Genomic DNA, 15,236 nt, shown 5'->3' with positions numbered 1-15,236 from the left:
ACAAGAAAAATTGGTTAAAGTTTCACTTATCTCAAGTCCTGTGTATAAAGTCTCTATAAATGTATCAAATGACAGGATACGTAAGTTCTCAAAAAGAATCCTAAATAGAAATTTGCACTAGCCATTAAAGTCAACCAGCATATAGCTATGTTATTTATCAGTGTACAGCCAATGTGATTTTATATATAAATAGAGTGGGAAGGGGAGAGGGAGAGAAGCAATGAGGATTGAAGAGGAGAGAAAAAGAGATAAAGTTGACTGTGGGGTCAGTATTGCATTTGCTCTATGCAATGCCTAGTTATGCTTAGGATATAATTAGACATGGAAAAATAAGTGGTTTGGACAACAGAGAAAATGTCCAATTAAAAAAGAGAGAGAGAGAAGATTCCCATATATTTTCTGTTTATATAGAGTTCAGCTTAGTTTACTGTACTTCAAGATAGTTAATGTTCTCGCAAGTTTTTCCTAGGGTTTTTAAAATAGAATACTTGTTAAATCTTACTTGTGTTAGTTATGTAACCAAACATGATCTTTGTGGACAAGAAAGATTGAACCACTGTACACTTACTGAAACATGTACTCATTTAGACATCCAGTTCCCTGTGAAGGATTTATTCTCTTTCCTGGGAGCAAAATTCAGAATACAGTTTTTGGGGTTGTACTCTGTGGTCCAGAAATAGAAATCAAATCCCAAAGACCAGGAATAAGGATGGGCCTTATTATAAGAAAGTTGTGATATGCCCTGGGAGAAAAGATTCAACAATATTTCAGATACGTCATATGTGCAGGTGGGTAGCAAAGGAAAGAAATTCTCCCAGATTTAGAGTCTCCTGGGGGAAAGAAAGGAACTCTCACAATGAAAGGGGATATTTTGGTCTTTTCCATAGCAACAGATTGGCTCCAATGGGAGACACCCCCCACCACCGCCACCAGACTGAAATATCTGGCTGGCACTGGTCAGTTTCTTTTTTTTTTTTTAATTGAGTTTATTGGTACTTTTTAAATATACAGCAGCACAGTTACATTTATCATTGGGATCTTGTACCTTTAAATGACAGATCTTGGTTCTCATTTTTTTCCTCACACCCCTGCCCTCGCTTCTCCTTCCCCTATTTACAAAGACTTTGTTTCCATTCTTTCCTTTTCTCTTATTTTTTCTAGTCCCTTATTTCTTTTACCCTATCCTACCCTACCCATTTCCCCTACACATTTAGCCCTTTTCTTCCCTTTTCACATTGTCAGTTATACAATTTGGATCTTATTTACACTTTTAGTTTTTCACTCCAGAGAAACTATTCTGTATTTACATGTCTCTTACTTATTTTTCTTAACAGTATGGCCTCAATATGCATCCATTTTCCTATGAATAACTCTAGTTTCTCATTCTTTATGGCTGAGTAGAATTCCATTTTATAGAAAAACCACATCTTTATCCAGTCTCCAATTGATGGCCAACTGGGCTGTTTCCAAGTTTTAGCCATTACCAACTGTGCCACTATAAACATGGGTGCACATATATCACTGAGGTATGATTCTTTTAATTCTTTTGGAAAGATACCCAGTATAGGGATAGCTGGGTCAAATTGAACCTCTAATCCTAGTTGTTTGAGGTATCTCCATATTGATTTCCACAATGGCTGCACCAGTCTGCACTCCCACCAATGGAGAAGGGTTCCTTTCTACCCACAACCCCACCAACATTTGTTATTGGTTGATTTCTTGATAGCATCCATTCTTTCTGGGCTGAGGTGGAATCTCAGGGTTGTTTTCACATCTCTCAAATAACCAGTAATGTTGAACATTTTTTTTCATATATTTATTTGCTGCTTTTACTTGTTTGTCTAAGAAGAGTCTGTTCATTTCAGATGCCCATTTTTGAATCGGGTCTACTGGTCAGTTTCTCGTGATACAGGTCTCTGCCCCCTTCCTCTATCACTCTTTTTTGCAGGACCAGAAGTCAGCATAAGGGCAAGCACTCCTTCTGCTCTGAGAGATCATAATGTATATTTCTGCTGTTATAATTCAGGTATCTTCAAAAACAAGCTTCCTGTCAGTATTCATATTGTGGTTCTCTTTTAATTATACCTTCATAGACACAAATCAACAGATTAGAATGGAAGTGAATAGTTGAAAAGCTTTGCATAATATCATGTAAAGGTACAAAATCCCAGTGATGAATGTAACTGTATTGTTTACCTAAAATGTACCGATAAAAATTTTTAAATAAAGTACTGCAAAACAATTGGGAAAAAAAGCAGACCCTAATCAGAAATTTACTTTTCCAGTGGTGTTTCATTCCTTATAGCACTATTCAATGCACATGTTAGCCTATCTCTAATATTTCTTTTGCTGAGTATTTTGCAGCTGTGTTAAAATTATCAGTTTGTGTGGTTTGAGTCTGTTTCTGTGAAACAGGCAGAATTAGAGAGCAAAAGAATCCATTAATGTTAGATTTGAATGAAGAAGACGGTAATTGTTTTGGATTTAATGTCTTCTACAGTGCCAGTGTAAATATAAAAACAGAATAGAGAAATGGTATATATACAGAACACATATTGAAAACTCAAATTATCAAGAAAGGAGCATGGAAGGGTGCTAGATATATATTTCATAATGTTTTGTTGGATAATAGTCCTACAAAGGTAAATAGGACTTAAACTTGCATCTTGTTAAGAGATAAAGGCCAAAACTGTCAACATAATAGGCCAGCTCCTAGAGATGTGATTATTATATAGAGGAGTCCTAGGCAGAAGCCTTACTCTGGTGGTCTAAACAGACCAGATTTAGCTATCTGCCACCAAGAGTCCAGGTGGAGACAAGGGGAGGTGAAACAAGAAGGGAATTTACTGTTCAGGGATACCACACTGGGAAGAAGTGGGGGCCAGAATTCTAAGTCCTGTCTTTGAGTTACTGACAAGACCTTCAGGGGTGTATAGCAGAAGGGCAACAGTGGAGGTTGAGGCAGGAAATATGCAGAGTCAAACAATCTTAGTCAAATTGTGATCTGGCTTATCATTATCTCTAGTTCAGGTCTTCAAGGTTCTGCTGGCTCTAGGGATATTTCTATTGCTTGAAGTGTAGATTCCATTTCTATCATGAGATGATTGCTGCAGCTTTGGGGGGAACCTAGGTTGCTATCATAGGGTGATCTCCAGCAAGACTCATTGTCCCGCAATCTTGAAAACATCTTAATTATTCTTGGCATTAGTAACTTTTCCATCACTAGGATGGAATACCTGACACCTGTAACTTAAAGAGAAGCTTATTTGGTTCATTTCTTCGGGGAGTTCAGTTCATGGGTGATTGGCCTGAAGGTAGAAATAGTGCAGTAGAAGGGCTTAGCAGAGGAAGGCTGTTCAACTTGTGGCACAGAGGAAAGAGAGGCGGGGGTGGAGGGAGAGAGCAGGGATGAGCTGAAGACAAGCCTATACCTACCCTTCCAGATCACACTGCAGTGAACTGCTTTTCCAACTCCCACTTTCTCACAGCACCTTCAGTTATGAAAGTCACCAATGGGTTAGTGCACTGATGAGTACAGTGCCCCCATGATCCAAGCACCTTTCAAAAGCTCCACCTCTGACATTTTTATGTAAATAGTAATACTCTTACCTTGGTGTGTTCAACTTTGAAGTGGGGATGAGAAATGTTAGACACATTTATGGCTAACAATTTCAAATAATTAACATGTCTACACATGGAGTTGAGCAGGAATCTGACCCAAAGTTTAAGGTAGCAACAGAATCAGCTGCAGAGCCAGTGAACAGCCTGTAGTTTTAGCAAAAGTAGGCTTTAAATCCCTGTTTCATGACCAGCATGACTTTCTACAATCCCCCAACCTGTTCCCTGAAATCTAGCCACACTAGGCTTTTTGATTCTCCTTTGCTTTATCTGTGCTGTTCTTTGAGTAGTCTGGTCCTCATGGCAACATCTCACCCTCTTTTCAGAGTCAAATTCAACATCAAACATGGTATGAATTCCTTCTTCTAACACCATAAAAAGTAGAGCTAATGCTCTTTTGACGATGATCCCATAGCAATTAGTTTGTACTAGTACAGCTCACACCTAATTATCTACATGTCTGTCTTCTGGGCTTCGATGTGCTTCTTGTAGCAATGGCCTTGAGTCAGTCCAGTCAGCACACTGTCTTACAAATAAACACTGAAGTGTTCAATTCTATGAGAGGAAAATAACAAGCACATAAAGTGTTCAAGCCATTTGTCTATTTGTATAAATGTAGTAGTGTTTTCTCAAGGCAAAAATTCAACTGATTTTGTGCTTTTAGAGTTCTGCTATACTACTTCCTAAGCCTCAGTGAACATAGCTTGGAAGCAGCAAGGAGAAGAAAGGAGAGAGAGCAGAAAGGTTCTGGAATTAGAACCTGGATTTAGTCTACACTAGTTCTATGAATTTGAATAAGTCACAAAATCTTTACTAGACTTACCTACATTGCCCATCTCCCTACTTGGATTACCTTTAAGATTATCTGAAATAATCTTAAAATATAAATGAAACAAGCTGAGAACATTAATTAAAAAGCTCCTGAAATGTCAGTTTTGCTATCATGGTGATTTTTGTATGAATATGTCAATATCCTGGGAACAAGGTACAAAATTTCATCTTACTTATTTCTAAGGCTTCTTATTTCTAACAGCATTGTCAGGTGTCCTATATATATACACATATATACACACACACCCAAATGACTTTTGGGGCTAAGATTGTCTAGTTTACTAACTTTTACAATATCCTGGGAACAAGGTACAAAATTTCATCTTACTTATTTCTAAGGCTTCTTATTTCTAACAGCATTGTCAGGTGTCCTTGCTTACTATACACATGTAGCAGGAGTTATATTTTGGATGCTAATCTGTTTTATTCCTGGTATTTTTCTATTTTCTCTTTGCATTCCAGCAGTTGCTGGTTGTATATATATTGACTCAGGGTAGCACATGGCAGGGTGATAAAGACAGGTGTTTAAGGTTTTCTGGCTTTTAATTCCAGATGAGGACTACTAGGCATAAGGCAGAAATAGTGAAGAAATAGTGAAGCTACTCTTCCAAACTCAAGAAATTTTCTTGGGACAGGGAAAGGAGATGAGGTGAAGAGAAAAAGAAATCCAAAGATTTCAAAAACAGCACTCTGCTTCCCAAGGAGTACTGTTAAGAAGGATGGCATGATCCAATAAAAAAATGTGTTGGGTATTTGAAGATGTTACTTCTCCAGTCAACAAAGATGCTAATAATCTGTATAATGGGATCTTAAGATGCACATCACCAAGCAATGCAATTTTGGGAAATATAAGAAATAACACATATGAATTGCTGGCATTAACTAGGTGTCGCGAGCCGGCGACATAGAGCACTGTCCAGCAGTGTCTCAAACCTGAAAGAGCAGCGGGGTGGAGATGGGGCAGAGAGAAAGGAAGGACGCCAAGACAAGAGTCTGATCAAGGTGATGTTTATTGCAGGCAAGCATCAGCTTTTTAAAGGTACATCAACAGGAAGCACCTGACTCCCACAGATAACGTCAGATCTTTAACAGGAAGCACCTGACTCCTACAGATAACATCAGATCTTTGGCTGAGTTTCTCCCATGCAGGGTCAAAAACAAGTTTAACACGTGCAGTCCTTAAAAAGGAACAAATGTTAAAACATGCTAATTAGGAACATCCTGACCACACATTGTGTCAATGCCTTGATTATAAAGAAAGAAGTTATCTTTCAAATGTCGAATGCCAGTGGGCCATGACTGGCTCCCACAAACCATGTTTCCCACAACTAGGGACTCAGTAAATGTTATATTCCCACTGTATTGACAGCTTGGCTCTGACTATCATCCTATTCCATCACTGGATCACCCCAATGCTCCATTTACCTTGTTCTTCCTCTAGACTGCTGAATGGTACTAAAGCCGGGAAAAAAAGTAAAGCCGTGGCAGACAAGAACGCACCCAGGGTCACCATGGCCTCTTCCTCCTCCTCCTCCTCCTCCTGCCCTGCTTTTCTACTCTTTTACCAGCCTCTTCCTCTTCCTCTTCTTCTTCTCCTCCTCCTCTTATTCTTTTATAAACTTCATTTTGTTACTAATGAAAATCCCAACTTTTTCTCATCCGTCCTACAGAAAGAATCTTCTTCAGCAAAGCAGAGCCTGTTTAGGTGACTCACAGCAACCCCTTTGTCCATGAATCTTCCTGGCAAGATTATGCTAGGATAGGAAAAGGATGGAGCTTTCCATACAAAACACTATCTCTTTCCCTAGTAGAAGAATTCTGTGGTTGTGAAGTGCTATTAAAAATTTTCCCTTTGAAGAAAAGTTCTCCCTCCCCTCACAATTTCAGGGATGAAAGAATGTCTTAAAGAACTGAAGTGTTCTCTTTGATTTTCTATGCCCCGGAGAAAAATAGCTATTATAGCCTCAGAACATGCCTACGGAGAAAAACAGGCAGATAATTGAGTTACCCACAGACATGAAATTTATGACACCCTGTGGCATCTGTGAGTCCCAGATGCATCCTCCTGGCCCTTTGCTTCTCTTGACACCTTTAGAAACACTGTGGAATTGCTTACAGGCTTTGTTGTTTGCTAAGATGCAAGAACCAAACCTGGTTTTCCTTTTCAGCTAATCAAAATTGCCAGAAAAAACTCAGTTATCTGATGAGCTGCTCCAGAACTGATAAGTTTCTCCTTGTGGAGCTCGGTTTCTAAACTCAGACATGTGAGGCAGTCTTTCATTGGAACATATCTGATAGTACCATATAGTTGTATATATAATTGGGTTTTCCTATGCTCTTTCCAGGAAGAGAGGCCTACAATTTTGCAAAAATGTCAATTTTTGACATCTATTGTAGTGTGTCATCCTTGGTAAATGTTATTGTTTGTTCTCAGCAGTGATCAGAATCCTTAGATAATTAGAAATTGCACAGATAAGTAGTTGTAACTATAGGAAGATCAATTTAAGAACCATTAGACATAATTTGGAAAGTCAGACATAGGTAGAATACTATACTGGGGTCTTGATTTTCAGGTGGTGGCCGATGTGTGGGCAGCTGAAAGTTCAATTACCTTTACCTTCTTTATATTTTGGTCTCCAATGCTATGGATAGGAAATGATTGTGGCTCTGGATCCTCTCAGAGCACGTAGTTGCTCCAGGATTGGTCCAATCTGTGTCTCTGTTTACCTTTTTTTAACCTCGATGATATGATTTACTTTAAGTTGCATTACTTTTTTTTTATATGCCTTACAGATTCATGAAGGTGGCAGGAAGCACAGTGGATGCAGTTACCTGGCAACAGTAGGTATTCATCATTTTTATTCCTACTTATTGTCATTTGCTGTGAAATTAAAGATAATTAGTTGTGATCACATTCATGATTGACATTTAATAAGTTACCCTTTATTTGTTGAGAAAAATTGAAGATTGAAAGTTTTCTTAGCACATACTATTTCATAGCACTATAATTTTGTTTTGTTGTTTTTAAAACACAAAAAAAAGACATAATGAAAAACAAAAAAAACTGATACATTTTGGAGAGCTCAACTATTACGTACACTTTTAATCTGTCATGAATGAAAGATAATAGTGATTTAAACATGTCACCATTTCTCCATGGCCTTTTCTTTTGGGAATAAACTTCTTTCTTTAAGAGAGTAGTTCTAATTGTTTGATGTATCATGTGGAAATAGAAACACTTCATTAGATTAACAAGTGATGTTAATTAGTGCCAAGCAATTCATTAATATGAAGCAGGTTTTTTAAAAGGAAGAAAAGTATCAAGATAATTAAGCAGTTTCAGGAAAGGAGAAAAACCCTAGCACTCCAGCCAAAAGCTTATAGTGGCAAAGACCTATTACCCCCAAGGGTAGCTTGGCCTGTAAAAGTACTTATCTGATATATAAATTTAAATATTCTTTGCATATCTTTATGGACTGTGAGCCAGAATATCTAGCATTGTGCCACAATATCTCACCTATTTTATACTGAAATCTTGATCTCCAAGAAATCTCTCCCACAACATCTCGGTCATCTCCCATTGCATCTGGTACTCACAAGTCAGACATTTGTGCTCTCATTCCAAACTCAGCGAGCCCTGACTATGGCCAACTTTCTCAGTTACCCTAAACTATCCCACCTCATTCATGTACTCTTCTCTGTTCTATGCTTTTAGTGGGTCACTTTACCCATTGCAGATTGAGGACAGGTGTGAAAGAAAGAAATGAATGGAATCTTTATTAACTCTTATCAAGTGGATTTTTTGGTTTGTGGGTAATCAACAACTTCGGTCACAGCAGGGAATAGTTTATTTGGGGGGTTGTTTCTTTTCGCTTTTTGTTTGTTCTTTGAAACAGGGTCTTGCTAATAGTTCAAGCTGGCCTTGAACTCACTATATAGCCCAATTTGGCCTTAAATTCGTGGTGATCCTCCTGCCTCAGCCTCCTGGGTGTTGGAATTGTATGAGCAAGCCACCGCACCTAGCTATTTGAGTTTATATTTATATTATTGGTTTATTAAACAATTTTCAAATATTTTCAGAAATTCTTATCCTTCTTCAATTTGCTTTTGTAAATTAAGGATTAAGTCTGAGGAGCTTGTCATTTTCTTGCTTAAAAGCCCACAATGTCTTCTTCTCTGCACTTAGAATAAAAGCCAAACTCTTTCCCCAGGGTTTGGCCTCTGCTGCCTTCTGATCTTTGCTTTCACTCTTCCTAATGGTATATCCCAGAACTTTGGTGAGTTTTCAGTTTTTTGAAAGTTTACACGGGTGTCAGCCTCAAGATCTTTTTATATGCTATTCCTTCTGCCTGAAATGTTCACTCTGTGTGCTAGGTCCTTCTCACCTTTTAAATCTCACCTTACCCTTCATCTCTTCAGAAATCCCTTCCCTATGGATCATCATTTTTTCTTAGTTCTTTGATTTTCTTCTATAAGACTTATAATAACTTACAATTATTTTTATAACTTGTCTTTTTAAATTTATTTTTCTCTTCCAGAAGAGTGATATTATGCAAGTGCTTCTTCAGTCAGTTGTTTATTAGGCCCTTAAAATGGGGGAAATAACAATGACAGTAAAACTAATAATGTACCAAGAATCATTCTGGAATTTTATATGCCTTATCATATTGTTCTATGCAACAACTGAGGTGGGGTAGATTTAATCCTTTTTTGTATAATTTAGAGGAAGGTATAGAAAAATCCAAAGACTACAAAGAAATGGTAAATTTGAAAATTGGTCCATTTCAATGCAAGGCCTATTGTGTTAATTCTTACTGCTTTGATGACAAGACAATGTCCCTTTACTGAAATTCTGTTCAGTATCAACAAAGACTTATCGGGATGATAATGTATAAAGCTCGAAGCTTGAAGACTATATAGAATTTGTAGAAGAGATAATAAGATCAGAGTAAGAAAATCGCTGGCTAAGAACATATGGCTTCAGTTACCATGGCCAACAGTGAGGAATTAGAAAAAGTTTCTTCTCTATTCAGAAACCTTCCCTGGCACAAATAGAATGTAGGAGGAATAGTATATTTTGATAATGGATGAATACATTTTAATCAGTAATTTTATTTATTTGCTACTGAAAAACATTGATCATGTGTCAAGATAATCACACATTTGCAACTTATGCCAGCCTTCTCCCACAGTGACCCCCTGCCAAGCAGAGGGTTGTGTTTCTTTTGCTTGCAGGATCAGCACATTTGGGGACAATAAATAGCACCTAGAAAAATACCACTATCCCCACTCAGCCATATTTTTCAGTCAAGATTTAGTCATGTGAGAATCCCAGGAAATACTTGCCCAGAGGACTACAGATAGGCTGAAAATTAAAACCCAGTGCCACGTTTCTCCAACCCAAAAAAATGCCGAGGCAAAGAATTCTTAATAACACAAAGAACATAAAGTATAATTGTCAGAAAGAAAAGGGTAGGAGAAACTAACAGAGTTTGTGATCTGTCAAATGATAAATTGATCTATTGATGGCCAAAAGCATCAATTCATTATTAAGATTTTGAGCTTCAAGATTGAACAACCTGAACTCTGACTCTGAAGTCATGAATGAACAGATATCTGTGACTAGACTATTTGATATAAAAGCTCATGCTCTTGCACTTGATATATTTTGAGAACCAACAAATTTGACTTAATCATCAGTCCTGCCCACTAACCCATGTTGAAAACTCAGCATGAATTAATGAGATGAAGCTTTAATTACAAGTATAGTGGAGTAATTTATATCAGAATTATCCTGTAGATGGCAATGATAAAATCTGGGTATATATATTTAAAACAAAATTAAAACACTGAAGAGTATTTTAAAACACTGAAAGGAGGCAAAAACTATTAAAAGGCAGGGTTAGGGATTTAGCTCAGTAGTTCTGCTGTCTGCTTTTGATCCCCAGTACCAAACAAACAAACAAACAAACAAAAAATTATTTCCAAGAAATTCAATCCTTGAAAGAAATACAAGGTTGAGAGTTACTTTTATGAATTTTTCACTATGTTTACTTAACAATTCTTGCACTTTGAGTTACATAGAAATCAAACAGTTGAATTTGGTTAAGTTGACAAAAGTCAGTGGCTGAAACTTCAGGATGGAAATCTTAGAACTATAAAGGAGAAATACCAAATATGCATGTAAACTTCCTGAAATCTCTGCCTGAACCCTGAAATTCACATATTCAGGGGAGGCCTCAGAGAGCCTGGTAGAAAGCAATAGTTGGAAGCCTGAAAAAGTTGAATAGAGATTTTAGATGCTGTCTGTCACAAGACAATTTGAATCTCACAAAGTTGGAAGGATTTGACAAACACCTTGTGCTTTCCAGTGAAACCTGAAAGAATTATACTGTAGAAATCCCTGGACTAAGAATTTTCCCTAACACTAAATAAAGTATGCCAAAACAGACTTGCCCAATTTGTGAACTGATGCTTCCCCCAGGATAAAATGATCAGTCATTCCTTTAGCTTCCTAATAAAAACACTCTTCTGTCCCTACAGTATATTATTCACACTTTCTAGTACACAATTTTTAAAAAAATTAGTAGATGTGTGAAGATATAGAAATATGCAACCCATGGCCAAGAGAATAAGTAATAAATAGAAACCCTGAGATAATACAGATGTTAGAATTAGCTGACAAAAAATTTAAAGAAACTATTGTAAATAATCAGAGACTTAAAGGGAATATGTCCATATTGACCAATTGATATTTCACATATATAACTGATATTTCCTATATATATTATAATATATATAGCAGTGAAACGGATACTATAAAATATCCTCTAGTGACCACTACTCTATTTTCTACTTTTATCATATCAACTTTTTTTAGTTTCCACATATGAGTGGGATTATGCAGTATTTTGTTTTTTTGTGTTTTTCTGTCCTCCAGGCTTATCCATGCTGCTTCAATTGTCAGGATTTTATGGCCGAATATAAATAGAAAAGGGTATATTTTATTTTTGGTCTAATACAGATGTAAAGATATAGACAAAATACCACAAAGGATGAGGAAGAGAAGAGGCAGTAAGGAGAATTACACTGTTGCAATGTTCCTTTACAGGAAGTTCTAAAACATTTAAGAAGATTGTGATAACAGTGAAAATTGCATTCCTACAGGTATCACTTTAAAATACTGGCAAAAATTATCTTAAAAGACTCATGTTTGAATTAGAATACTAAGAAATAGTGAATTAACTTTATAAAAAGCAGGAAAGGAAGATCAGGTGAACAAAAATATATGAAAATAAGTAAGTGAGGAAAATGGAAATCAAATACTAAAACAGTAGTCCTAGCCACAGCCACATGCTTTCATTAAAGGGCAAAGATTATCAGGTTTGCTGGGCATGGTGGCGCACGCCTGTAATCCCAGCACTCGGGAGGCTGAGGCAGGAGGTTCACTGTGAGTTTGAGACCAACCTGGGCTACACAGCGAATTCCAGGGCAGTCTGAAAAAAAAAAAAAAAAAAAAAAAAAAAAAAAAGATTATCAGGTCGAATGGCATGGAAGACCCAACTATATTCTGCCTATAAAAGATACATATTAAAAACACAGATAAATTGAATATAAAAAGGAGAGAATAATATGCCATACAAGCATAAGCATCCAGTGAAGCTATATTAATAGTAGACACATTAAACATCAAAAAGGAGTATTTCCAATGAAAAAGATTATTCATAATAATAGAAGGTTTAGTTCATCAAGAACACATCACAATAAATAAATGCACATGTGTTAGGCAGACTGATGCTTGCTCCCCTAAAATTTCTGCACCCTAATATCCAGGACCTATAATACTAATGTGTTAGATTAAATGGAAAAGGGGAATTAAGGTTACAGATAGAATCAAGGCTGCTATTCTGCTGATCTAAGTAGGGAGTTTATGTTGATTTATCTGAGTAAACTCAATGTAACCATGAGCGGAAAAGGAAAAGAAAAGAGGAGGCATGGGACATTTGACTACAGAAGAAGAAAGTACAGAAATGCAGTGTAAAGTTGATTTGGCCTGCCATTTGCCTTTGAAGATGAGCCAGGGAATGTGGGAAGGCTTTAGAATCTGGAATAAGGAAGAAAATGTATTCTCCCTTAGCATCTCCAAAAGGAAAATAGCCCTCCCAATACCTTGATTTTATCCCAGAGAGACCCTCTTTGATTTCTACTTATCGAACTATAAGATTACAAATCTGGATTGCTTTAAGGCACTGCTTGTGATAATTTGATAATAGAGCAACAATAGGAAAGGAGTATAATTCCTAATAACATAAATTTAAAATGCACAAAGAAAACACTAACAGAACCAAAGGGAGAAAATAGACAAATCTACTGTCAAACCAGAGATTTTTAAACACCTCTTTCAGTAATTAATAGAATAATGACTAAAATAAAAACAAAGGATATAGAAGATTTGAATAATACAATCAATTAATTTGAACAGAGTTTTGTAGAACATAATCTAACACATTCTTTTCAAGTTTACATGGAACATTCACCAGGATAAATCACAAAAATGTCTAAATAAATTTGAAAGTATTGAAATTGTGCATAGTATGGTTTAAATGCCAAAAATTAAGATAGATATTTGTAGTAAAATATCTACAAAATATGTACATATTTGGAAATTAATACATTTAAAAATAATCTATCAGTGTAAGATGAAATATTTATAGGTAGTAAATATTTTAAGTGATTATGAAAATATATTGTATCAAAATTAATATTCAGCAAAAGCAGAGCTTTAAGAGAAATTTACATTCCAATATGTTTATATTAGAAAAGAAGAAACATTTAAAATCAGTGATTTTAATTTCTAGCTGAAGAAGCTAGAAAAAGTACAAAGTAAGCCCAAACTAAGTAAAGTGAATGAAACAAAGATAAAACAATATTTCTTCTGAAAGATCAACAGATTTGAAAACTTTAATCTTAACTAAGGTGGGGGAGTAGAGAAGAGAGGAGAACAAAGAAGAATGAGAATGAAAATATCTGGAATGAGAGAGAGTCCCGTTATAGATCCACAGACATTAAAAGTATAATAAGGAAATACTACAAACAACCTTATACCAACAAAGTTGACAACTGTAGTAGTTAAGTTCTTTGAAAAATACAACTTCCATAAATGACATAAGAAATGTATATCTGGTAACACACAAACAATCTTAACTTTCCTAATCCTCCTTCCTTTTATTCTAATCTGGACCATTTACCTCTGTGCTTACTGAACAGCTGTAATCCTGGGATCTTCTTCACTATCATTTTAGGAATTCTTTTTGACTGTCTTATTTATTGGATTCATGCCTTTCTTTGAGGTTTACTCCCTCTTATTGGTGGAGATTTTCTCCCAGAAACTTCTTGAGAAAAGATAAATGAAAGGTAAGTAGGTTAAGATTTTATACTAGAGTTTGATTTGTATATTTAATCTACATAAATTTCCCTCAGATTTTGACATTTTATACTAATTTTCCATGTAACTACTGAAAAAATCAGTGCCTTTAAAATTGTCCAATTCTTTTATTTGCCCTGCTTTTTTCTCTCTTGATATTTTTAATATCTTCTTCCTGTCCCCAGTGATCTTTTATGTGCCTCTTTTAATTCTATTTACCAGGTATGTGGTAGACACTCTCAATCTGAAATTCATGCCCTTCAGTTTCTGAAAAATTTCCAAAAGTTTATTTCTTTCATAACATTTTTCCATTGTTTTGCACTTTGTGTAGAATATTAGTCAAACATTGGAACTTCTTAAATAGTACTCTGATTTTTATGTGATATTTAAAATTGTATGTCTAATTTATTTCACTTAACATTATGGTCTCAAGGTGCATCTCTGTTTTCCTACAAATGACTCAAGTTTATCTTTATGGTAAAGTTATATGAATTCCACACTCCAATGCTTATGAATACAACATTTTTATACATTCATCTGTAGGTGGACATATAGGATGCTCTAAAATTTAGCTATTTGAATTGTGCTTCTATAAACTTTGTATATGTACATTATCCACAATTTAAGTGAAGCTGACATTTTTGTTTCATTGCAAGCATGTGACAATGACCACAAATCATATTTGATGTTCCTGACTTGATTTGTAAGGTACCAGTAATATTATCCATTGTTGCTTTAGATCATCAGTCCAAATATTAACTAACATGGGTTTTGCAGTACAAACTGTGTGAGTAAAATAAATGATTTAAATATATATCATTATCATTTGTATTTATTTCCAAATATTCGCATAAAAGATCTTCATCAATGATTAGTTGCTATTAATAATTGATAATTATATCTATAAATTTATTCATTTGTAAGGCAAAAGTATACTTTTACTAATGAAATATTAATTTTGTCTTCATGTTTGCAGCTAAGTCTTTATTATTGGCAATTTCTTCTAGTACGATTTTCTTTATTAACCTTTCATCTAAGAACATTCACCAATGTCAACTGTACAAGGATCTAATAATCTCTCAGCTAATCTCTGTTCTTTACCAGCCAATGAAGTTCAATAATTTACTCCTAAGATACTTCTCTAAATTTTAAAATTTCAAAATATTTTTACAGTGTTGTGCAAAACAAGATAATAATGTATTCATATTTCCATGTAGGCCTAAGAAAAACATAAAGATCTCAAAATAATAACTTATTGGTGATTCTGGGGTTACTGTTATTTCAATTATTTTTAAAATAGGTTGTAAAACACAATGTTGGAACCAAACTGAGTTGATCTTTGAGATATATATATATATATTTA

The 15,236-nt window shown here is 35.4% G+C and overlaps 1 protein-coding gene across 3 annotated transcripts in view; it reads left to right on the top strand.

The window, feature by feature from the left end:
- Hpse2 (heparanase 2 (inactive)) overlaps nucleotides 1-15,236 on the top strand; it is a 770,839-nt gene that overhangs the window by 517,849 nt on the left and 237,754 nt on the right. For all 3 annotated transcript variants that reach the window (XM_010638523.2, XM_010638522.2, XM_010638521.2), the window contains one exon: nucleotides 7,243-7,290. In XM_010638523.2, coding sequence (XP_010636825.1) covers nucleotides 7,243-7,290 — 48 coding nt within the window. The remainder of the gene's footprint in view (nucleotides 1-7,242; nucleotides 7,291-15,236) is intronic.

The sequence above is a fragment of the Fukomys damarensis genome, unplaced genomic scaffold (assembly GCF_012274545.1).
Source record: "Fukomys damarensis isolate Sample0158 unplaced genomic scaffold, DMR_v1.0_HiC HiC_scaffold_8, whole genome shotgun sequence".
NCBI lineage: Eukaryota > Metazoa > Chordata > Mammalia > Rodentia > Bathyergidae > Fukomys > Fukomys damarensis.
The sequence above is the reverse complement of the archived record's forward strand: the minus strand, read 5'-3'. Positions and strand labels throughout refer to the sequence as shown.